The sequence below is a fragment of the Maniola hyperantus genome, chromosome 19 (assembly GCF_902806685.2).
Source record: "Maniola hyperantus chromosome 19, iAphHyp1.2, whole genome shotgun sequence".
Classification (NCBI taxonomy): domain Eukaryota; kingdom Metazoa; phylum Arthropoda; class Insecta; order Lepidoptera; family Nymphalidae; genus Maniola; species Maniola hyperantus.
In genome coordinates this window covers 8,950,489-8,975,201 of record NC_048554.1, presented here as the reverse complement: position 1 = coordinate 8,975,201, position 24,713 = coordinate 8,950,489, and the positions used below count along the sequence as shown (strand labels likewise).

General features: G+C 36.3%; 2 protein-coding genes across 5 annotated transcripts in view; one reads left to right on the top strand and one right to left on the bottom strand.

Annotated features, from left to right (window-relative positions):
- LOC117991492 (carboxypeptidase A1-like) overlaps nt 1–24,713 on the bottom strand; it is a 253,318-nt gene that overhangs the window by 11,582 nt on the left and 217,023 nt on the right. Inside the window, exons 2-6 of the mRNA XM_069505123.1 lie at nt 3,281–3,423; nt 2,681–2,841; nt 1,914–2,039; nt 1,419–1,515; nt 14–160 (exon numbers count right to left, since the gene is read on the bottom strand). Of these exons, the coding sequence (XP_069361224.1) occupies nt 14–160; nt 1,419–1,515; nt 1,914–2,039; nt 2,681–2,841; nt 3,281–3,406 (657 nt within the window). The 5' untranslated portion in view covers nt 3,407–3,423. The remainder of the gene's footprint in view (nt 1–13; nt 161–1,418; nt 1,516–1,913; nt 2,040–2,680; nt 2,842–3,280; nt 3,424–24,713) is intronic.
- On the top strand, nt 45–12,702 carry LOC117991034 (carboxypeptidase B-like). 4 transcript variants are annotated; one of them, XM_069504964.1, is made up of 8 exons: nt 45–184; nt 7,403–7,606; nt 8,906–9,039; nt 9,698–9,858; nt 10,485–10,610; nt 10,977–11,082; nt 11,549–11,695; nt 12,406–12,702. In XM_069504964.1, exons 2-8 carry the CDS (start codon nt 7,435–7,437, stop codon nt 12,685–12,687), a joined length of 1,128 nt encoding a protein of 375 aa, XP_069361065.1. In that variant the 5' UTR covers nt 45–184; nt 7,403–7,434; the 3' UTR covers nt 12,688–12,702. The 4 variants fall into 4 exon arrangements, with proteins under 4 accessions (XP_069361065.1, XP_069361066.1, XP_034834455.1 ...); XM_069504965.1 differs by lacking the exon at nt 45–184 and adding an exon at nt 1,068–1,084; XM_034978564.2 differs by lacking the exon at nt 45–184 and adding an exon at nt 6,489–6,678.

Sequence of the window (24,713 nt, the reverse complement as noted above, 5' to 3'; positions counted from 1 at the left end):
AGTTCTATCTTGCCTTGGACATGACAGTAGCGCCTTCTAGTAATCGCACGTAGTCAGGGCACGGTTCATCTCTACAGGCGAAAGGAAAAAGGATGACTTGTCCGTAGCTATGAAGAGTGATGTAAGCTTTGAATGGAATACCGGAGTTCAGAATGAAGTCCTGAAAAAATACGCAGATTCTTAAGTAGGTATACATTTTCCTTCACCATTAAAGCAAGTGCACACTGCAAAAAATAGGCTTTTCTTGGCATTATTGTGCATAACTCACATAACTCCGAAAAGTTGTTCGAGATGCGTGCCCGGGATTGAACCTCCGACCTCCCGAATATGAGTTGGACATTTGTAACCACTAAGCTATCATGGCTATTTGAATAGTCAATAAGTATTTTAAAAATGTTTGAAATTTTTCATAGATAATTTTCGGATTTAAGAATTTCTTATTTATGAAGGATATTACTTACATAATATTTTTTATTTATAACAAAAATGGCGGAACTGATAGCTGGTTAAAAATACAAATCAAAAGCTTCTTCATCGGTAGTTCTTGGACCGTGGTCTAAACTGATTAAAAGAACTACAAGACCGTTATAGCCAGAGGGATACAAAATCAACCCCTGCCGGTTCCATAATTTATATTATATACTTATTAACAAAATTATTTGCTATAAAAATGTTCAAAGAAGTAACCAATGATGTACAATTACGTAATAAAACAATTAAAATCAACGCAACGGTATAAAATCGCTGCAGCGAAATTGATTTACTACTAAAACGTGTTTGCAGTTTAATCTCCGCGTGCAGCGCCGATGTCACGATTTCGGTATCAACAGCACATTACAGCTTTACATTAAACCGTGTAATGGATATTATTATTTGCTATACGCCTTTATTTGATGTGTAATGCGTTATTTATGCTGTAAAACTGTTCGGTTAAAAGAACTCATTAAACAGTCATTAAAGAACAGGTTCTCTATCTGATTTATAAAAAAAAGGCAATTTATTTTTATTTTTATTTGATAACAAGTTAGCTTTTCTTTTTTTTATTTAGATACAAGTTAGCACTTGACTGCAATCTCACCTGGTGGTAAGTGATGATGCAATCGAAGATGGAAGCGGGCAAACCTGGCCTTCCAGGTTAGCCCGCCGGGCCGGGCGTTAGCCGGGTTTAATACAAACTGCTATTACCCCTTGGTATACCTAGCAGTTTTTATTAAACCCACACCCCTTTGGTTTCAAAAGGGGTTTACGTGTATTAACTGGTGATAACTGATAAGTGACGTCCAAAGTGAATAATTTTATCAATCTATCTGCAATCTGTCGATATGACTGTTAGGTAGATTACTTAGAAACATTGTAACGTTGTGTCTACGTTTTTATATTATGAGCTAAGTTAAATATTCGTGTTTTTGTAGTTATACCCTTATAGCTCTTGATTCAGGTTCTGAAAATGGTTCAGGACCTCTGTAGAAAGCATTTCCGGGATTGTTAGATGACTCTTTGCCTCCCCAACCGTAACTGCAAATAAAAAGGGAAAAACAGTAGGTAGGTAAGTTGATATAAGTTGAAACCACCGTAGAAGAAATGACAATTTAAAATTTTTAGGGTTCCGTACCTCAAAAGAAACAAAGGAACCCTTATAGGATAAACGGACGAAAGGACAGCGGAGTCTTAGTAATAGAGTCCAGTTGGCACACTTCAGATAAGGAACCCTAAAAATAAAGTGCCGAATTGAGAACCTTTTTGGGAGTCGGATAAAAATAGCATTGATTTTATTCCTAACCTCATTATACATACATCAATCTCGTCATTTTAATTAGAACCAAATAATTAAAATAGATTGCAGGGGAAAGATAGATTAAAAAAACATAGAATTAAGAACCGAATAATCGTGGGTAACTCAATATCCTTATTACCTGAAATTCCTATTTAGGTCAACACCCATACATGCACCCTTATGCTTCGCTCTATTTTTCCTCCACATACGGTCACCTGTATGCGAATGTTCGTAGCCGTCAGGGTTCACTACTGGGTGAAAATACCTATAAATTGATATAGGACAGCTTAACGGACCATGCAGCCCATGCATTAAAACATTTCGCGTAATTATCTGAATAATTAAAATGCTTATAATATATAATTTGTTATTTGGGCTGTCATTATAATTAGTTGAGCACCTAAAGCCGGTGCTGCACCCGATCTCTTCCATACACCACACTTCTACACGGCATCGCACATCGTGACAGCCTAGTGCTTGACTTTTAACCTCTAGGCTATCGCCCCTTTCTGCAATATTCAGAACTAGATGATGCCCGCGACTTCATCCACGTGTATTTAGGTTTTTTAAAATTTCATTGGAAGTCTTGGTTTTTCCGGGATAAAAAGTTGCCTATGTGAATTTCCGGGATGTAACCTACCTCTGTACCTTTCATATGAATCGGTTAAGCGGTTGGGCCTTTAAGAATCCCTGTGGAAACGCTTTGATTTCCCGGAATGAAAAGTAGCCCATGTCCGTCCCCGGGATGTAGGTAAGCTAGCTCCATACCAAATTTCATTCAAATCGGTTAAACTGTTGCGCCGTGAAAAGCTAGTAGACAGACAGACACACTTTTGCATTTATACTATTAGTATAGAAAAACAGTAACGTACTTAAAAGTCAGTTACATTTACAGTTAGAAATTACCAGTCCTTATTAGTGACACTGGTTGGCAAGATTGAGAAGTTCCGAGCGATATGGTTCGCGATGTAGGTCGCTACGGCTGGGGCAATCCACTCGCGCGCGTGTATGCCAGCGTCCATCCATACTGCTTGGTTGCTTGCGTCACTATTTGATATCTTTAGAACCTATTAAAGTTAGAATTATAAGGAAAATCTTCTGCGAATAGTACATGTAGGTATTTTGGTCAAAAATGTCTGTAACTTTAACGTTTTTTAATCCAGAATAGAGTGATAGAAGTGAAAAGAAAAACGAATTAAACATAATATTTCGTAGAAAACATTGTAACACACGGTCGAAGATTGATTAAGGAATACTGAGTAGATTCATTTGGGTTGGCTAATTCACAGATTTTGAAATCTGTCATTTTAGATCTGTTATTTTAGGTTAGGAAATACGGAGGAAATACTAGGAACGAAATGGCACTTTTTCTAATACTTGGCTATTTTAGGTTGATTTAACCTTTCAATAAAATACTTTGTTGGTACCCTCAGTAACGCGAAAAATACAAACAGGTGTTGTTAAAACAAAAAATAAATCAATGAAGTGGAAAGCCCGAGTACCTACTTTTAACTGCCTTCCTTCAAGAGACGTTCCAATGATTCCAACAGTACATATTGAAGGATAATCAGAATCGAGGTCGTCTAAGAAATCGTGAATTATATCCAGACGATGGTATTCATGCCAGTTCATGCGTGAAGGATTATTATCTTTTTGTGATTCTGATAAAAACAATTTAAACAGTACTTATCAATAAAACTAGCATTTTCACCGGAAATCAGACTTTATCATCATTAGAATCAGAATTTTAGTTTTTGGTTTATATGGACTAGGATGGACCAAAAATTGGTTAGACAGAAGCCTAATTTTTGTAATGCCTAATAATCGGGAATGCAGGAATCGCTTAGAAATTCGCTTCGCAATTTTTGGTCCATCCCAGTCCAAGTGGCCAATCGTAGCACGTTGGTGTTTTGGCTTTAGACTACAACACTACCTACTAATTATTATATTAAGTACCTACTAACCTTTTTCTAAAGGCTCTGGTTCACCTGTTGGGATGGGTATTTTCAGGGACTGCTTTATTTGAATATCTTCGGGACATTGTTTAACCAAAGCATGCTCTTTTAAGAATTTAGGTTTGTTTACTTGTACATGTTTTACTTCGTAGACGTTCTCATCCAATTTCATATTGAAAGCGTTCGTAACTATCACTAATGATGATAGTATTAGATGTAGTTGATTGATCACGATCTTTGCCCTTACTATAAAATCAAGAATATTAAAATCATCAAGAATATTAAATCATCAAGGATATTAAAATTAGATTTATTTAAAGTCAATGCTGAATATGAGTAGTTATTTTTACTGAAGGTTTGGGTGATAGAACCGTACTTAGTATCTATTATTTCTTTAAATTAAACAATATATTTTTGAAGTCGTTTAAGGTAGAAGCATCGGTGTGCAAAAACATTACAAAAAATATTTTGAAAATCATTTTTTAAAGGAATCTCGGAAAATATTTCTATGAATAATTTATTGTTGGTTTTCTAAGCCATTTTGAATATTGCTTTTCATTATAACTTTCTGCTGCTTTTAAGCATTTTTAGCTTTTAATCATCTTTTAACTTAACTTTTATGATTTTAAGGTTATGTGTTTGTGTTGTGTTTTATATATTTTGACATTGTGGATCGTAGCAGAATGTGCAAAGAATTTGGACAAGTCTTGAAAATAATCATCTCTATTAAAAGTAAAAAGTATGAATAAATATAAGTTAAATCTGGTTAAATCTTATAAGCACTGTGAATATCTTCAGATTCACATTGTTAATGAAGAAACTTGGCTTAGTTGTACTTTAATCAAATTGAAATAAATTGAAAAATCTGTTTACAAATTATTATTTTTACATGGATAGTTTACTATAAATAAGCAGGAATGAATAGAAAACAATACAATTTACGTTTCTAAATCGGTCTGTTTGATCATTTGTTGTCCCCAGTTCTGTAAAAGTCCGATATACCTAAGTTAAAAATAAAATAGCTATAAAGGGATCCCGATAAATCTAACAAGCGAGTAACAAGAAGGGGGCGCAATTAAAAAGATAAACGCATGTAAGACGAAGTCGAGGCGACATTTGGGTGGGGTGTTGGGGACCGCCGCCGTCTGGTTAGCGGGTTACCATGAGACGTGCCTCTACTATCGAATCTCATCAATTAATATATCTACTAAGTACTTACTATTCTTCTACTTTTATAACTGCCCATTGCCATTTCAGCTTCGCAAGTCGCAACCCGCTGTAGGTTACTCTGATTCTCCTACGGATCTCCTCATATATGATTTGATCACGATTCATATTTATAGAGCGAATGACTTAAAACTTGCCGTTCGTATAGTTTTACAATAATTATAAGTATTCTCCAACTTTGGTCAAAATTCATACACATAACACTGAAAAGTTAGAGGTGCGTGCCCGGGATAAAACCCCCAACCTCCCGAATAGGTGGCGGACGTCGTAGCCACTAGGCCATCACGGCTTTTCTTTAGGTGTACAGAATGCTATTAATTTGGTTCTGTTCAGATTAAGGTTTAAAAAGCAGATTTAAATAACTATAATTTGTTCCTTACTAATTCTGAGTCTTTTTAAGTGTGAGCGAGACTATACGTATCCTAATCGATATTTTACGTTTTGTTTCATTTAATATTTAATGAAAAACAAACATATCAAAATTGAACAATAATGAAAATTCGAGTCAGATAATTAATATTGAAAAAAATCTATTTTAAATAACTAGAACAGGCTATGTTATTTATGCATTGAAATATTAATGATGTAATGCGAGCAGGTGTCGCTCTTTCCCGTTAAGTGAAAATAAAATGAGAAATTGGTGAGAAACAAGTGAAATATCCGTAGTAGGGTATTTTCATTAAAAGGGAGTGCACAGGGTAGGGAGAGGCGTTTACTGAAAATATCTGATTACATCTAATTATCGAGCGAGTGGCGCGCCTCTTAGCGCCTTAGCTCTTTGAGCTTCTCTTGATTACGGGGCCATTGTTTGCGCAAATGTTTGAGGATACCATAATATTGAGAATCAGCCCCCCAATTGTGTAAGAATAACCATTTCATGGCTATCGCAATCGTCAAGAAATTCTGCCCTTTGATTGGTTGATTCGCTGTTTACATTTTTTCACAGCCAATCAAAGGGCAGAATTCTTGACGATTGCGATAGCCATGAAATGATTATTCTTACACATTTGGGGGGCTGGAGTCTTTGAATTCAAATCTATGACCAAATAATTATTAAGTATCTAAAATGTAGTTATTTACTTAGTGTAAAATAGAGACTTTAATAATATGTTGTAAGGGATCGTTGAAGATTTTGATCACAGTGAAAAGTATGACTGTTTTCGTAGACCTTTATAAACCTAGGTACCTAGGTAATAGTATATCCCAGATCTCATGGTAAGGTGTAACGAGTTCAGTTGAAATCTATTTTTTGACCCGAATTCAGAGTAACATAAGCGAATATAACATAATATATTGGTATATTAATATTACTTACCCATTAGCAACCCGCCACGACTTCGCACAACTTTCGGAGGGATCTCTAATTTTTTGAAAATAAAATATAGAGATAGCCCCCTACAAACAAACTTACAAACTTTACCTTTTTATAATACCTAATAGTTAAGTACACTCGTATATGCTGTCTATGACAAATGTGTGTATTTTATTTTATGAATTTTATAGATAACTATGTCAAAAATCTGTCACAATATTTCAAAATTTCAACGTGTACATTTAAAATCTTGATTAAATTAAGTAAGCGTAAAATAAATGTTTAGCATCCAAATTCCCGTAAATAAACCATCAAAGTGGCACGCAAAGGCTGCAAGTATCAAATATGGGACGTGAAATGTGTAAAAGAAGGACAGCGGCTGTTTTTGAGAAATTTAGATAATAAGGGCTGTGAGTAGACCAATTCATCATGATCAACCCATAGCCGGCTCACTACAGAACACAGGTCTCCTCTCAGAGTGAGAAGGGTTTTGGCCATAGTCTACCACGCTGGCCATGTGCGGATTGGTGGATTTCACACACCTTTGAGGACATTATGGAGAACTCTCAGGCATGCAGGTTTCCACACGATGTTTTCCTTCACCGTTAAAGCAAGTGATATTTAATTAGGTACTTAAAACGTACATAACTCCGAAAAGTTAAAGATGTAGTGCCCAGGATCGAGCCCCTGACCTCCGATTAGAAGGCGGACGACCTAACCACCTATGCTATCACAGCTTTTTTCAGCAGTGAGTAGACCGATTATTATTATTTAATTAACTACTAACGATTCATTAGTAATTCAGCTTTTTACTAATCTCTTTCAGATTATTTATTACAGATTGGCAGACTTTACATACCTTTGATAACATTATGGAGAGCTCTCAGTAGCAGGTTCACTGGTTCAGTTAGGTTCGACATTTAGGCAGGCGTTAAATGTTAGTATATTTGACGCAGGTAGCCCTAAAGTAGCCCTACTTTTTTTCGATTTTACATCACCATAGCCTAATATTTGACATAATGTCGTCGATTCATGATTAAACCGTGAGTTCCTTCACTCTAATTCATTCTGCCAGTCAGCTATTAGTAAATACCTCTAAATAAAGTAGTTTTTACGTAGCCACATCTATTCCAGCTATTAACATTTCTCAAGAAAGGACAAACGCAATGGAAGTGGTCGTCGATGGATGCCGTGTAACACAGATACAGAAACTGCTCCAAGATAGAGATATCCCCTTCGAAGTAGCCGGTAGTAACCGATCGTGTAACAAAAGTCCTGTTCGCAATGCGCTACATTCTGCCATCATTGTGCCACCAGGACCGAGGCCAAGATCGCCTAGTAAGGCTTTTATTTTTATTTTTTGGGTTTCGTATCTCCACAGAAAAAAAGAACCCTTTTAGGATCACTTTGTTGTCCGTCTGTATTATGTGTGTCTGTCAAGACCCATCAAGGTAATCAAAACTTATATAGGGTATAGTTTCCGTTGACTTTGGCAGGAAGCAACATCTAAATTTATAAAAGGATAAGGTGAATGACTGACTGACTGACTAATCTATCAACGCACAGCTCAAACTATTGAACGGATCGGGCTGAAATTTGGCATGCAGATAGCTATTATGACGTAGGCATCCGCTAAGAAAGGATTTTTGAAAATTCAACCCCTAAGGGGGTCAAATGAGGGTTTGAATTTTCTGTAGTCCACGCAGACGAAGTTGCGAGCATACACTAGTCTTAAATATAGCACAAGTAAAGAAAAAATTAGAAAACCCTAAATTTGTGATTACATGACAAAAAAATTAAAAAATGATATTTTTGTACGATGGTTTGGAACCCTTCGTGTGCGAGTCCGACTCGCACCTGACCAGATTTTTTTATTTCCTTATAACTCTTCTTGAATACGATCTCTAAACGGCATCGTAGCGGAACGCTAAATTACTGGGCGTTGCGGCTTTGCCGGTAGGGTGGTTACTAGCCACGGGCGTAGTCTTACATCTGACCAGACCAGAGACCATTTAGAAATTACAAATTCCTAAATTGGCTCTGCCAGGTATCGAACCCGGGACCTCCCACTTATTATAGACCACAGCACTCACCACTGCGTGCGGTCGTCATGATTTTCGTTTAAACCATAGTAGGTATATTTTTTCCTCGATTTCCAGACAAGAGCTAATAATACAGCGTCGTTTTATTAAATTTATTAGGTGACTAGCTGCCCCGGCGAACTTTGTACCGCCTAACAGTCAATTCTTTTCAGGATTTTTTTTTAATTTTTCTCTCCGTAAGGACCATCCTCGTACTTCAAGGAATATTATAAAAAAAGAATTAGCGAAATCGGTTTAGCTGTTCTCGAGATTTGCGATCAGCAACACATTTAGCGATTCATTTTTATATATAGAGATATTCGGAACTTCGTCCGCATATAAGTTTTAATTTTCAAAAATCCAGTTGGAACTCTTTGATTTTCCGGGATAAAAAGTCCCCGGGATGTACTTGTCAAAATCGGTTAAACGGATGGACCGTTAAAATTTAGCAGACAGATAGAAGTCAGACAGACAGATGGACAGACAGCTACACTTTCACATTAATAATATTAGTATGGAGCAGCATCATCAGGAGTTTAAAAAAATCTATTTTTAGGAAATTTAATTGATTGGAGAGACTACTATCCACTTAAAAATATTTATAATTTCATGGATAGTCTAGAAGTACGTTATCCATCAACGTGCACTGTTTCCACAATAGGCCAGACGGTAGAGGGACGAGACATAAAGGTTGGTAAAAAGGTATCTTTTGTAGTGTAAGATTACACTACATTTATCTTACACTAGATTTAGAAAGGAAACTTCTCTGGTGACTAGAGACTTTTCATAGTAATGGTTAATCTAAGCTGTTCGTCGTCGTCTCTTTGCTCTATCGCCCATGTTGTGACCATCAAGGACGGTACGCGACAGGTCGCGATGCATGAATTCTAACAGACAAAGACATACATTTTACAATGGATGAAATAATGCTAGTCTGTTGATATAATATTTAGTGATACTTAGCGTAATTTTTCCATAAATAATGGTGATCGCATACCCAACCCTCACGTGCCATTGGCAAGTATTTTCAGTGTGCGAAATTAGCCTTTTTTGTACTGAAAATGAAGGCGACGATGACGTCGAGTTGTAATATGTGCATAGTAATTACTTAAGATTTTTCCATAATGTTCTTAAAGGTGTGCGAAGTCTACCAATTCACACTTAGTCAACCCCTTCTCAATAGATAATGAGCCGGTCATAGGTTGATGAGGATGTACTTACTGAAAACTGGAAAGACGGTGTAGGTGTTTGTTTCGAGCTGCGCGTACGGCGCTACTTACCTAATGTAATTTTACGCTTATAAATCACATTTTTAAACGTATGGGGATGTTATTGTTAATGTTCACAGATGTTAAAAATTTCCAACAGTAGTGCTGGCAACACTGGTGTTTGGATCGATGGTGGTATACACGCGCGTGAGTGGATATCCACTTCTGTTGTGACTTATATTGCCGACCAACTGGCAAAGAATATAGAAAATCTGCCTGAGTACATTACTAACAAAGATTGGTAAGTATGAAAATATCAATGACATTACAGCATAGGCATAATATGACGTTCATATTACATGGCGCATGTAATTCGTACTCGGTGATGAGTAAGACAGTAGATAAAACGTAGATATATAGATATAGCGCTCTACAATATGAACCAAGTGTTCTAGTTTTACTTGGTATACGTACCTATGTAACATATCTACATCTTTTTGACATATGGGTATAATATTATCATTGGTAACTATATAACTAATTTGTATCGTGGATAGTAGAAAAGATGAGTACCTAGTGCTTTTTCAATTTTTTATTTTTTTTACTTAAATAATCTTAGCCATGTTAAATGACTAATATTCCCCTTTCCTCTCCAACTAAGCGTCAAGCTTGTGCTAGGAGTAGGTACGACAATAGTGCAACGGGCGGGGTTTGAAGTTGAACCGTCAACCTTTCGGTTTTCAGTCCAATCCTTTACCCGTTGAGCTATTGAGGCTCTAGAATTCTATAAACATGACATTTTGGTGACTTGTGTAAAAGCTGCAAAATACATCTCATTTCTATTTAATTAAGTATGTTGGTTCAGGATTTAGTATATAGATGTCTTCCTGAATCTGACTATTAGTTATTCCTTTAAATACTTTTCAGGTATTTCCTTCCTGTTTTGAATCCGGATGGCTACTTTTATTCACATACTAGCGATCGAATGTGGCGGAAAAATAGAGCTCGGATAGGAAACGCGGTTTTTGGCGTCGATTTAAACAGGAATTTTGGGTAATATTATATTGTAAACAAGTAGATCAATAGATAGTATACTTAATATGCATACTTAATTTATATATACTAGTAGTAGACAGTATACTTAATTTGATCCAAACAGTTATTTAAATCCATACTAATATTATTATAAATGCGAAAGCATGTCTGTCTGTCTGTTTGTCTGCAAGGTTTTCACAGCCCATCCCTTCAACCGATTTTGACGGGTACAGAGATAGCTTACATCCCGGGGAAGAACATAAGCTACATTTATCCCGGAAAATGAAATAGTTCCAATGGGACTTGTGAAAACTTAAATCCACGCGGACGAAGTCACGGGCGTTATCTAGTACTTACATAATATATTCCCGATGATAACTTCAGATTTCGCTGGCTACCAAGAGACAACGACTGCCATGGGGATGATCCTTCTCATTTGAATTATCGTGGAGTGGAACCATTTTCGGAGCCAGAAACTGCAGCAATTAAGGTAAAAAATTATATTTTCAACAGTTTTTAGACCCACTCATTTTTCAGATCCATATTTTTTAGTTTAGTAGGTACCGAACCATATTTTTACATAAAACATCATAGCATCGTAGGTACATTTGACCGACACATAGCCATCAGCTTCGCGCACGTCCACGTAGCTCAAGCTATAGAGTCAAGCTAGACCTTCAATGAATACCTACGCACTGCTAGAATATGGAACGTCCTTCCTCCGGCTTTCGTTTTCCCCACCACTTATAATAATGTTGGGACCTTCTAGCCAGGCCGCTGTATCGTCACCTACTTACCTAAGTACCTACTTTTTGGTGTGACTGCTGTCAACCATAAGCTTATTTAGTAAATAAAAACAAGTTTAATCTATTTGAGCAGTCCATGTACGATCATCAACAGTCAACTGCTTAAGCTGGCCCCTATGGCCGCTCTTATAAAAAAACTTATTTTTACAGGATCTAATTCTATACTCTGGCATTCCATTCAAGATATTTCTAACATTTCACGCATACAGTGAAGTGATTTCTTTTCCCTGGTGCTTCACATCGGAGCCATGTGCCGATTACGTCAACTTATTAGAGGGTGCAACTGCTATGGCCAAAGTGAGTATAATAGCTAGCGAATGCCTGCGTAGATTAGCGTAGTAAGTATTTTAAAAATTCCGTAGGAGCCTTTTTACAGGTATAAAAAGAATTCTTTGACCATTTCCATTTTACACCAGTAAGACTGCTGTCTACAATTTACAGGATGCTATGCTATGAATTTCACTGATATCGCTTCAGCCGTTGGGTTGTGCCGTAAAACCCAGACAAATAAGACATACCTACTTTATAGATATAGATAATATTAGTATGATTCGAGATGGCCATAAGAAGGTTTTCTTAAAAATGCAATAAGTACTTATATGAAAAATTAAATAAATATAATGAGGTATTCATTAGTGCATGACCGTAAAATATAAGTGCTGAAATGTAAATTATTGCTTCATGAACAAATTGCATCGCAATTTAAAAACGCGGTACTTTTCCGTGCTACATGTAATTAGGTACCTGCAATTGAAGACTGACTAGGCAACTTAAGCTGTATCATCAATTACCATCAGCTCTAAGTAGCAAAAAGCAGCCAAGCCAAGTCTAGAAGGATGCATTTACACATTCTCACGAGGAGCGAGAGGAAACGTTTGTTCGTTGACGTGGCAAAGATAATGTGTGAGTGACGCATTGGCCTGTCAGTCGATGGCGAGTGGCAAAATGGAATGTAAGAGCGAATATGTGTATGTACGGTAATATTGTATTTAAAAAATTGTTTTCAGGGTATCTACGATGTTAATGGTCGAATGTACAAAGTCGGTAATTTCAAGGATATAATGTACCCCGCTACAGGGACGAGTATCGATTGGAGCTATGGTTCAGCTCGCATACCCTTCTCTTACCTCGTCGAACTAAGGAGCAAGCAGTACAAGTTTCTACTTCCCAAGGAAGAGATATTGGACTGTTGCAAGGAAATATTCTGCGGTGTGAAGGCTTTAGCTCAATTTGTGGACAAAAAGAAATGTTTGAATTGTACTATGTTTTATAATAAAAATTGCTTATAATATTTTGGAACTGAACATCAATATTTTCTTTAACGTTATACTATTTTTAACTCATGATATTTTTCTTATCAATTGGTAGTTATTTCCAATGTGAAATTAATATGGTGAGGTTTATAAATCGTTCATTTTTCATTGATTTTAAGATATTTATTTTAGTCACTAACTAAATGATTAACTCAAGATTTTTAGTAACTTTAATTTTTTATTACCTTAGTCACTTAATTAAGTTTCTCCTATGTACACATATACATAGTATATTTACTAGTAAAAATATTTATAAAATAACAATTGCTCCAAATCCGTTGAGTTTAGGCTTTTTTCAAACAATTTTATTTATATAGGTATATTTTTGGATTTTGGCTGATCAACAAATACCATCAAACTTTTCACTGCTTGCCAAATTTCTTCGCATGTGTCTAAAATTTGGTCTTTTGGCAATTTGAACCTGTGTTTCCTGCTTCGCAGTTCTATCATGTATGAGTATGGGATCTTTGCAATACCATAACTCCAGTCTATGCTGGTTCCACACGCGAAATATGTAAGATCTTTTGTGCTGCCCACTTTATAAACCATTCCGCTGCTTTCATAAATTGCCTGAAAATAAAATCTAGATTGATTTTCTCTTTAGCTTTAAAATAGAATAAGCCTAAACTAACTAAGGTGTTACCGCGGTTACGTACTCATCCGATCCGAGTCCGTGAAAATACGTTCCTTTTTATTTGTATGGAAGCTAATAACATATGTCGTACATAATCGCTGGTATTCTCACGGATGACGGATAGAACTCAGATGAGGGAAGTGCAGTGCGTAATCGCCGTTAGAGTGGTGACCTCGCATTGGAAAGCGCAGCGTTGAATACCCCTCACTAAGTGGACAGATAACATACGTACATACACACCGACAACTAGTCGCAGGAAGCTGCTAGATTCAGGAAGTGCAAGACCGTAAAGTGTGGAAGTCCCTACAAGAGACCTATGTCCAGCAGCGGACGTCTATCGATTGATAATGATGCAGATGATGATAAAGCATATTGTTACAATCATCATTACTAGCCTACTAGTTTCTTACGTGGACTTGTTACCCTTGCCATGACCGCGCCACCTTCGAGCAGTTGTAAGTAGTCTGGACATGGTTCCGCCTTATAGCCCCAAGGGAATAGGATCAACTCATAGTAGCTATGGAAGGAGAGGTAGACTTTAAATGGAGTCTGTGAGCTTAATATTGTTTCCTGCAAAGTTTATTGTTTGATATAGTGGTCAGTTCTCTGTTTATTAAAATAAAAAGTTAAACCAGGGTTAGTTGTATTCTTTTTCAGGTTAGCAAACTAACAATTTTTATTTTGAAATATTTAGTTTTAAGCTCTAAATAGCTCAAAGGTTTGGAGTCATCTACGCGTATTAGCATTCATTATAGATAGTCTTCTAATATCTAGACGATCTCTAATGTTAAGACGCGTATAATTTCAAGTACCGCCTACAAGCAACCTTAACGCTTACTATTACGACGGAAATGGGAATTTTAATCGTTTTAAAGCGAAAAATTAACGTCACCAAGACACCCAAAGTTAATAACTAGAAGTAGGTACTTATCTCTGCTAGAAGTCTGGCGTTATCTGGTACCTACCCTGACAGCACAAGTTTCGGGTTCCGAAAATGGAGCAGGACCTCTATAAAATACGTGATGGGGTAAATCTGATGACCCTTCTTCTCCATTATTTCCCCAACGATAGCTGAAAATAAAGAAGAATACCAAACTTAAAATTAAAATAAATTTTGGGAAAGCTAGTTTTCTCAGAACGTAGGAAAACCGAATGAAAATGTCAAAGTTGGGATCAGTGTATAATTATTTCGTTAAAAAAAAAGCAGTTGAAGTAGACATAAGTTTGTTCTAAAATTAGAGTAACAAGTCTGCTTGGATATATTTTTGGTGGATCAATAAGCTACAATAACATAGATATAGAAATACGAGATATAAAATAGACTAGAGACTTTTTGAATTTTATTTTTATATTTGACCGTTGTTTTCCTATTCTACACCAAAAGAAAAGTTCTAAAGGTCGGAGACTGGCCACGTAATACTTATTTCAATTTGGTTATAAGTACTTAGTAATGTCAAAAGTCGAGTTGCTGATACATTTCTATGTATTGCGTCGTAGCGTAGCGACGACGTCAGTGTTCTCGAACGGTGGTGAGACAATGGTGTATAGTGCCTATATAATGCCCTAATGGTGTATAAAGGCGTCTCCACGACTTGAGGTCTTACCACCCCAGTTTAACCTCTGATTGACCTCTGAATGGCCAACACTCTCTCACTATTGGCTACAATGTATCATTGCAATAAAAAATCCATAAATTCAGTTAATGACAACAACTGAGATTGTAATAATGCAGCTTTTCTGGTATCAACCTGCACGTGAGGCTGGCATTGGTACTTAAAAATACTTAATTTGGCGTATTTTATTTATTTTAGTCTTCCTCATTTAAATGGTCAGGCTACTAGTTATTTGAAGTGTGGCGTATCTTTAGCTTTTGTATATCAATGTACAGTCACCTAAAATTCCTGTTGAGATCGACTCCCACACGCTCGCCGTCCTGCTTCGCTCGGTTCTTTCTCCACATGCGATCTTTTGTATGAGTGTATACGTACCCATCAGGGTTCAGTACAGGGACTATGTACCTGCCAGTAAAGTACCTGTTATTTTAGTCATTATAAAGCGTTAAAGTAAGCGAAATTGACTGGGATAGTACTAGATGATGCCCGCGATCTCGTCAGCGTGGATGTAGGGATTTTTAAAAATCCTGTAGGAGCTCTATGATAAAAAAGGAGGATAAAAAACTTTTGTCCGTCTCCGTGATGCAAGCTATTTATGTACCAAGTTTTATATTTTACTATGATATACATCTGTCTATATTTTACTATGGATTATAAATGTAATAGAAATGTGCCTATCCCAATATAAGAACATACTACGTTATGATTAAAAAATGTTTGGAGTTCTTGAAATACTTCTTCCCTTCCTTTCCTTTATCAGTTGGTAAATAGCGCTTTTTATACATATAATAAGACCAAAATAAAGAGTTAAACCTGAAATTCATGCCCGGGCATAATTTGCTACGGTAAATAACGAGTAGCCTACGAGCGACGAGTATCTTAGCGTATTAGGACGTGAACGTTGAAAATTACCAATCTTTATTAGTAATGGAATTGGAAAGTTTCTGGAAGTTTCTGACGATATAATCCGCGATGTAAGTCACGACGGCTGTGCTTATCCATTCCCGCGAGTGAATTGCTGCGTCTAGCCAAACTGCGGGGTTGTCGGCCTCACTGTTGGATATCTTCAACATCTGTTGGTAAATACATTGTTAACTGCAATCATATAAACGGGCATTCTATGGCAGTTTCAAAGGACCAAACTTACTCTGAATTAAGTTGCAGCTACTATTAAAAATTACACTTTTGACTATGATCGGGCTATGTATGCTGTTTCGTTTCTCAGTTTTCTTCGTCGCTAACTACTAATGATGTCTGAATTCCACGTCTTTGGTTGCGCGTATAGGTACCATTTTGTGCTTAATTATGCTTTTCAGCTGACAAGAACAACATAAATTAGGTTTTCGAACTATGTGCCCTGTCCATTGCCACTTCAGCTTCGCCACCCGCTGAGCTATGTCGGTCACTCTGGTTCTCCTACGGATCTCCACTTTTCTGATTTGATCACGTAGAGTAACTCCAAGCATAGCTCTCTCTATCACTTGCTGAGTACTCTGAGCCTTCTTATGTACTTAGTGTAGAGAGGAATACAACTACAGTGCTGTTTTTCAGGCGACCCCTAAACACTCGACGACGTCTGACGTCTGTAGACAAACACCACTTACCTTAATATCTCTCCCTTGCACGGACTTGCCAATAACTGAAACAGTGCATATGGCTGGAAAATCCTTTTCCAGTTCGTCCATAAACGAGTATATAACCTTAAGTTTGTGGAATCTCTTCCAATCCATTAATTTTACTATAAGAAAATATAAATATATTATCTTTAACATGTATGACTGGCTAAGCTCACTCGTTTGTCGGCGTATGCCCGACTCTGACAAAACAATGAGTTTGAGTCCGTCCGATGTATATTGGATGAGGTACAATTTTGTCATACCTTTTCTTTTGGCTGGCTTTTCTGATGGGATTATTTGTTTTATGGTTTTGCTTAAGCTTTTTCTGAATAATACACTTGGTATGAGTTGATCTGTAAAAAGTTCAATAGCTTATGGTAACTAAGCCTTTCTTTCCACCTGCAATCTGCGAAGATTTGAGGTAATCTTAACTCAAGATACGTGTAAATCGTATCAAGAGTACGGATTTGTCTTCACTTTTTAACAGACAGTAGTTTTAATTCTCCACTTATATCTACTTCTTTTTTACATAATATAATACTATTATCGATTAGAGCCTTGCGATCTACCTTTGCTTCGACGTCGTATAAATTTCGTTTGCGTGCCATTGCTCGCCTTATCAGCACTGTTACTGTTTCCTGAAGATTCATCGCTGAACAAGTCAAGTTTTTGCTGCTCGGCGGCCACAATTTGGGACTTACAACTTTCCATTCTTCCATCATTGCCTTCCATTGTATGGTGCCGGGAGTTTAAAGATTTGAATAAAATTATATACCTGACTGAAAGAGAAACGATTTTGCTTAAGTTCATTGTAAAGGTTATAAATCAAGTGAAATAATTAATCATGAGTTACCTTATTTTTCACTAAAATTTTGTGTTTCAAAAATTGATGTTACGTGAGTTGTCTCAAAAGTGACAATCAAAGAGTGTATAATCAACATATAATCAATGATAATAAAGGTATAATCACAAAGCAATATGTCGATTCAATACCATATACCATAGCCATATACACTTCAATACTTCAACCTGACTTCAACATCAACATGTAATCCTTAATGTAATCATGTAATCAAACTACAACTGAGATCTTAAACACATGGAGGCGCCATAACTACGAAACAGAGTGCATAGGTGCATACCTACAGAAAAGAAAGTAAATAAAGATACCATACACGGAGCGAGACCAATAATTAATCTATGAAAGATACATTATTTTCTGGCGCGTACTGTAATGTATATTATGTTAGTAAGGAAAGCAAAATTAGAAAATCTAATTTAAATATAGGAAGTCAATAAAGGTGCAGATGTCCACTAAAAGTGCAGTTGGCAGTGGAGTAGTAAATAAAATAAGCTTTCCGCCACTGAGTGGAGTGAATACGAGTACATGAACAAATTTCGGTCTCGGATTAGAAAACCGCGGGCAGAAAACTGCGCGTCAACTACGCGTTGGCGTCAGTCTGCAGTCCCAATCACGATAGCTAACGCGGTGTTATTCTGGACCAATGTATTTTTATATTTTTAGGGTTCCGTACCTCAAAAGGAAAAAGGAATCCTTATAGGATCACTCCTTGCATGTCTGTCTGTCAAGAAACTTAAAACTGTTATCGCTCAGTAAAGGTCTGATAACAGTCCTCTGTAGCGAAAACCTTTCTTGAGTAAAGTAGCCAATTCCGAGCAAGTGGGAGAAAAATAATTCACTATCCATATCCTTTCAAGGTACGGAACCTCGATGAGCGAGTCCGACTCGCACTTGCCCAGTTTCTTACCAGCAATAGATTAAGTTAATCAAGCGAGTTTCTTTACGGTTCCTCTACAATATATTTTTGTTACTTTCCTAAATTACAATATCTATATACTACCTAGTTATCATTACACAAACCTTTTACAAATAAAGTGTTAAATATAACTGCTGTGATATTTAACACTTTATTTGTATTATTTGAAGTAAGCCCGACCGAGAAGTAACTGTTATCAATCTACAAGGTTATAATTTACTCTTCTAAGCATATATCCAAAAACCTCATAAAAAATAATATGGTTTTTCGAAACAGAATAAGTCGTCTAACTTTTACAGTACAACTTTGGACTGTCGACGAGCGTAGCCCTGTTAATTGTAGACAAACGAGATTGATTGAAATGGGCATGGAGTTACTATCTAGTTCTAGCATTTTGCTCTTCTAATCAGCTTTGTGTCACAGGGAGGTAAATGTGTTTTTTAGACAGACTCCAAGAGACAGACTGATGCTACAGCGTCTACGACCTCTACAAATAATGTCACGTAGCAATGCTACGTAGTACGTAGCTAGCTCTACGAGTAAGTTACTTTTTTTTATTGAATTTTTTTATACCCTTTCTCGCTTTGCTTAGCGTAAGGAAAGTATGAAGCAAATCGCTTGTAAGCCAATACCTGTAATTTTTTTTAAATATTACTTAACTAATAAGTATATAGTAATAATAATCATATTAATAATAAAGTTTTTTATTAAAGGCAGAGAACCCGGTATACATAATATTATTCATAAAATAAAATATACCATTATATAAGTTAAAATAACTATAATTATAAGTTACTTATATAACGTGTTTTAACTCCTCACTCGGAATTTTAACTTTATGTGTCAATTTTCATATCAAAATTGCGATTTTAGTCCTTATTTTACAGATGAACCCAAAGAACTTCCATATACTACTACGTATGTCGATGGATGAACCTAATGAACCGTACTTTGACATGATTGACCTTGAGTTAAAATGGCGCGCAATAGAACTTGACGTCATCGGACAAAATGAGACAATTTTACCCTAATTTATTCCATAGTACTATTAACAAAGTAAACAAACTTTTCTTTTTTCGTGGCGGAATGTCACAGGATCATTTCTAGGGTCCCATTGTATACGAAGGGTACCAACGGGACCCCAAAAATTGATGACATTCTCCCACGAAAAAAGAAAAGTTCGTTATGACGTCAAAGAAAAGCAAGTCAGGTGAATAGCTAGTGTGTAGTTTTTTTGTAAGCAAAAGCAGTACAACTATAATTATAGTAATGCACAGACATATTCCCTTCACTGTCGCCTAGCAGTCGTTTATTAGAAACGAGACTATGTTCGAAAAGGAAGAACGTAATGGAAAATTACTTAGTAATGGTAACTTTTTATAAATAAATAAATAAATAAATAAAAGTTTATTCAGCTCACAAAACAAGAAAATACAAAAAACATACAAACCAAATGTTACAAATTAAAAAAATTAAAACTAGGTAAGCTTAAAACTACGAGCTCGACAGTACTAAAAAGAAAAATGATGTCTTGTTTGAGCTGAAAAGGCTACTGCCTCAGCATGATGCTGCAGTATTTGACTACTGCAGCGCTGATTTTCAGGCAGAGCCCTAGTGTCACGACCCGACAACGAAAGTGTTCTCTATAATATAAAAATCAACTAAAATAAAAAAAAAAAGACTTCATTATTAGTGGAGTAATAAATATAATATATATATATATACATATAGGATATTACATATATACTTAAACACATGTAAACTTATACACATACAAAATGTAGGTACGACATGTTTTTGATGTATGGAATGCCATTATTCTGTTTGTGTAGACTACCTGCAGGGAACTAAAAAATCTTTTGGTTGACCACTTGACCACCATAATATAGAATAAGTAGTATATTATAATATGACATAGTATTATGGAAAGTTTCCTTATATAGGTATATATAAAAACCATTATGGGCACCAAAACACTTATGTAAGGCAGTAAAAGTGCATCGAATGTTAATTATGCCTTAATGACGTAGGGGAGCGTCCCGAGTTCGATTCCTGAGCGGTAATTAACAAGATTACGTGAAGATAGTGGCGTGAAATGTCGACGTCCCGACTAATTGAAATGTACGGCGTCTTGTCACTACATTGTTTGCCTGAGATTAATATGTTTGACTGAAGATTGCCAAGGGGATCGTATAGGTTTACCTAGTGTATAGAAATGTAGGTAAGTATAATATAGTTATAAGCTAAGCCGGTAATGGACTAAGAGACAGCGCGTGCCAGCCCTTCGTTATTTTATAACAGCTGAAAGTTTCTCTGCGACTTTATACCTTGACGTAAGATTTTTTACACCTTTATTTCCTGTTCCCAAAGCCACCATGATTCAAACTTCATAGTCGCTGATCGTTCCTCCCTGTGCTGGGGACAATACGCGGAGAAACTTTCAACTTTATAAAATATCTAAGGTTTGGCATGCGCTGGCTCTCTCTTTAAGGCTGAAACCTTTATTAGTCTTCATATTATAAACTAGCTGATCCCCGCGGCTTCGCCCGCGTAGATTTAGGTTTTTAAAGATCCCGTATAGCCTATGTCACTCAGGAATAATGTAGCTTTCTACTGGTGAAAGAATTTTTAAAATCGGTTCAGTAGTTCTAAAGATTACCCCCTACAAACAAACTTAACGACATTACCTCTTTATATAATATAAAATACAACGGGCCGTGCAGCAGAAATCGTAATATTTTAATTTCGCCATAACTTCAAAACCAAACGTCCAATTTTAATCATTCAAAGACCAAATATTATCTCCATAAACTGTTCTTAGTGATGAAATCATTTATTTTGATAAGGATTAATAGCATGAGTAAAATAAACGCATTTAAATGTAGTCCAAAAAAAATTCAAGATTTTTAAATAAAAAAATGGTTGCTGTGCCTCACTCGACATAGATGGGTATAGTGTGTCGCGGACTTTTTTGTAGATATTTATAAGATCTACAATTAATTAGAACATTTTATGGTTCTATCTTTTATAGTTTAGGCAGCGTACGCAAAATAAGTAACTTTTCTGGTTGATTTTTTACACCTTGTGTCCGAAAAACCCAAATATCTTACGGAACCCTATTTTTTTCCAAAATAAAATATAGCCTATGTTACTCGTGGATAATGTAGCTTTCGAATGGTGAAAGAATTTTTAAAATCGGTCCAGTAGTTTTTGAGCCTATTCAGTACAAACAAACAAACAAACAAACAAACAAACAAAGTTTTCCTCTTTATAATATTATAATATATAATATATAATATATTATAATATATAATATTAGTGTAGATAGATAATAAATAAAAATTACTCTTACAAGTACTTTTGAATCGTCAAATGTATCTACCACTGGTTCGGAATGCCTTTCGAATCCTACCTTTTGAAGAACTAAAAAACCGGCCAAGTGCGAGTCAGGCTCGCGCAATGAGGGTTCCGTACTACAGTCGTATTTTTTCGACATTTTGCACAATAATTCAAAAACTATGATGTATAAAAATAAATATAAATCTGTTTTAGAATGTACAGGTGAAGACCTTTCATATGATACCCCACTTGATATAGTCACTCAATTCGAAAGTTGAAAATACTAATTATTAGTTCATGACCTCAATTTAATTTTTTTTTGTGTGATCTAACCCTAAATTCACGGTTTTCAGATTTTTCCCAAATGTCAGCTATAAGATCTACCTACCTGCTAAATTTCATGATTCTAGGTCAACGGGAAGTACCCTGTAGGTTTCTTGACAGACAGACAGACAGACAGACAGACAACAAAGTAATCCTATAAGGGTTCCGTTTTTCCTTTTGAGGTACGGAACCCTAAAAATACTGAAAGTGGTTTAGTGCAGTGATGACATGACCACAAGCGTTGCAACACCTTGCAAGCAAGTAGTGGTCCTAATATCGACAAACTTAGTCGCTTAGATTGTTAAAAATTACATAATATATAGAAAACTAGATGATGCCCGCGACTTCTTACGCGTGGATTTTGGTTTTTAAAAATTCCTTGGGAACTCTTTGATTTTCCGGGATTAAAAGCAACCTATTTCACTCTCCAGGTCTTAAACTATACCGATCCAATCACGTCGATCCGTTGCGACGTGATTGAAGGACAAACCAACAAACCACCAAACCTACAAACCAACAAATTAACAAATTTATAATGGGGGTAGTGATAATAGGGGTAGTGAGGTTGTCATCGGCAGTGAAAGGACCGTGGTATGGACTAAAGGTACTCCAAGGTTGCGATGACCAGATGGGTTCTATCCCTACCAGTTTTGCAATTTTGATTCCTTGTATACATATTGTCCTTTCAATGTTTATGTTTTAGGTTTTTGGTACAAACTAAATAACATAAGTAAAGAATAATTATTCACCCTTTTAGCGGTTTTCGAATAAAAAAAGATTTGTTTTCCAAATCAGTACCTAAGTAGTAGAACAATCTACGACAAAAGCATATTATAATGCCTTGAAGCAACTGGGGTTCGTTTTAATGTGAGCCGGCTTCGTGTAAACAACGCTGTCTCTAGCTTCCTTAGCCTTTGGCGCGGGCAAAGAGTAACTATCCATTCAGATAGACCGACTCGAAGAGCATCAGAGGACTTTTTTTTTCGTTTTTACATAGACCAGAGATCGTGGTTACGGCTGTATGGCTTAGAGCCATCGATATAGAATGTAGCACTCGGTGCAAACAAACAGGCCAGTTGGCAGCTCGAATGTGCAAAGGACTATCATGATCAGCAGCATTGGAAGTATCCTCGAGTCTCCTCTTGGCAATCAGTACCCTTACTATAAATGCGGAAGTATGTTTGTTTGTTGGTTTGTTGGTTTGTTGGTTTATTGGTTTGTTGGTTTGTTGGTTTGTTGGTTTGTTCTTCAATCACGTCGCAATAGTGCAACGGATTGACGTGATTTTTTTTCATGGGTATAGATAAAGACCTGGAGAGTCAATATCATATAGGCTCCTTTTTATCCCGGAAAATCAAAGAGTTCCCATGGGATTTTAAAAACCTAATTCCACGCGGACGAAGTCGCGGGCATCAGCTAGTAAAGAAAATAAATGTCAAAATAAACCTTTATTTTAATTTATTCTGATACAAGTTAGCCCTTGACCGCAATCTCACCTGATAGTAAGTGATGGTGCAGTCTAAGATGGAAGCAAGCTAACTTGGAAGGGGTATGGCAGTTTTATTAAACCTATACCCCTGATTGGTTTTTAGATAGCATCGGCACGGCTTTGCCGTTGGGGTGGCAACTAGATCAGAGACATTTTTGAAAATATAAATTCCGAAATTGCTCCTGCAAGGAATCAATCCCGGGATCTCCCACTTATAAGATCACAGCGCTCACACCTGCGCCAGGGAGGTCGTCGAAAACCTAAGCCTCATTCAAATGTCCAAAAACTCAATTTCAAATACGATAAAAATTTGTCAATATCACTTACCTATATCTTTTACCATTGTTAAAATTCAGAAAAAGCACTGTATTACAACAGCAAAATATAAATCTTTTCAAGTTGCACCTCTCAACTACGATTGTTCTTTGCCAAAGACATAAAGGGAGACGGGTAGAATCAAAAAATTGTGCTTCCAATAAGGGACATCATTAATTCTCGCCGGTCGCTTGTCGGGGGATTGCCTGCATTACTCTAATAGCTTCTGAGAAAAATAACGGATCAATATCCGGCCGATCCGGACGACCGGCAGTCGACCGGAGCGTTTGTTGTGGTCGTTTATCTGCCCTGACTGTATTGGTGTTTGTGTTTTCTTACTGATTTATTCCGGTATAAGTGAACGTTTAGATGTTAGTGACTATAAACTCAAAACCCTTAAAGAGCTCCAATATTTTCCAAGACCCACATACACTTCGTTCATTTAATAGTGCCGTAGCCGAACAGTACCAACGGGACCCTATTATAGCCTCCGTCCATCTATCTGTCAGCGGGTTGTATGATGTATCTCGTGAACCGTAATAAGTAGAGAGTTGAAATTTAAACAGAATCTGTATTTCTACTGTTGCTATAACATTTTTTTAAAAATCATTATCTCTACAAAATGAATAGGTATAATTATGTGAAATATGAAATTATTTCTAATCACCCCGCTTTTGTAAATCAGTAATCTAAATCAGTTTGTCGTTCATCAGAAAGAAAAACTTGTTACAATATAGCCCCGTTTAATTAGTAAAAGCTGATTTGTACCCAGTTAAACAGGTGCTTACGCAGGCTACTAAAACGTTAATAGTCTTGTAAGAATCCCCCGGGTATCTAAGTATTTCTTTCAAATAATTATTCGAGAAAAACATCCGGGGATTCTTCGGGTTCGTT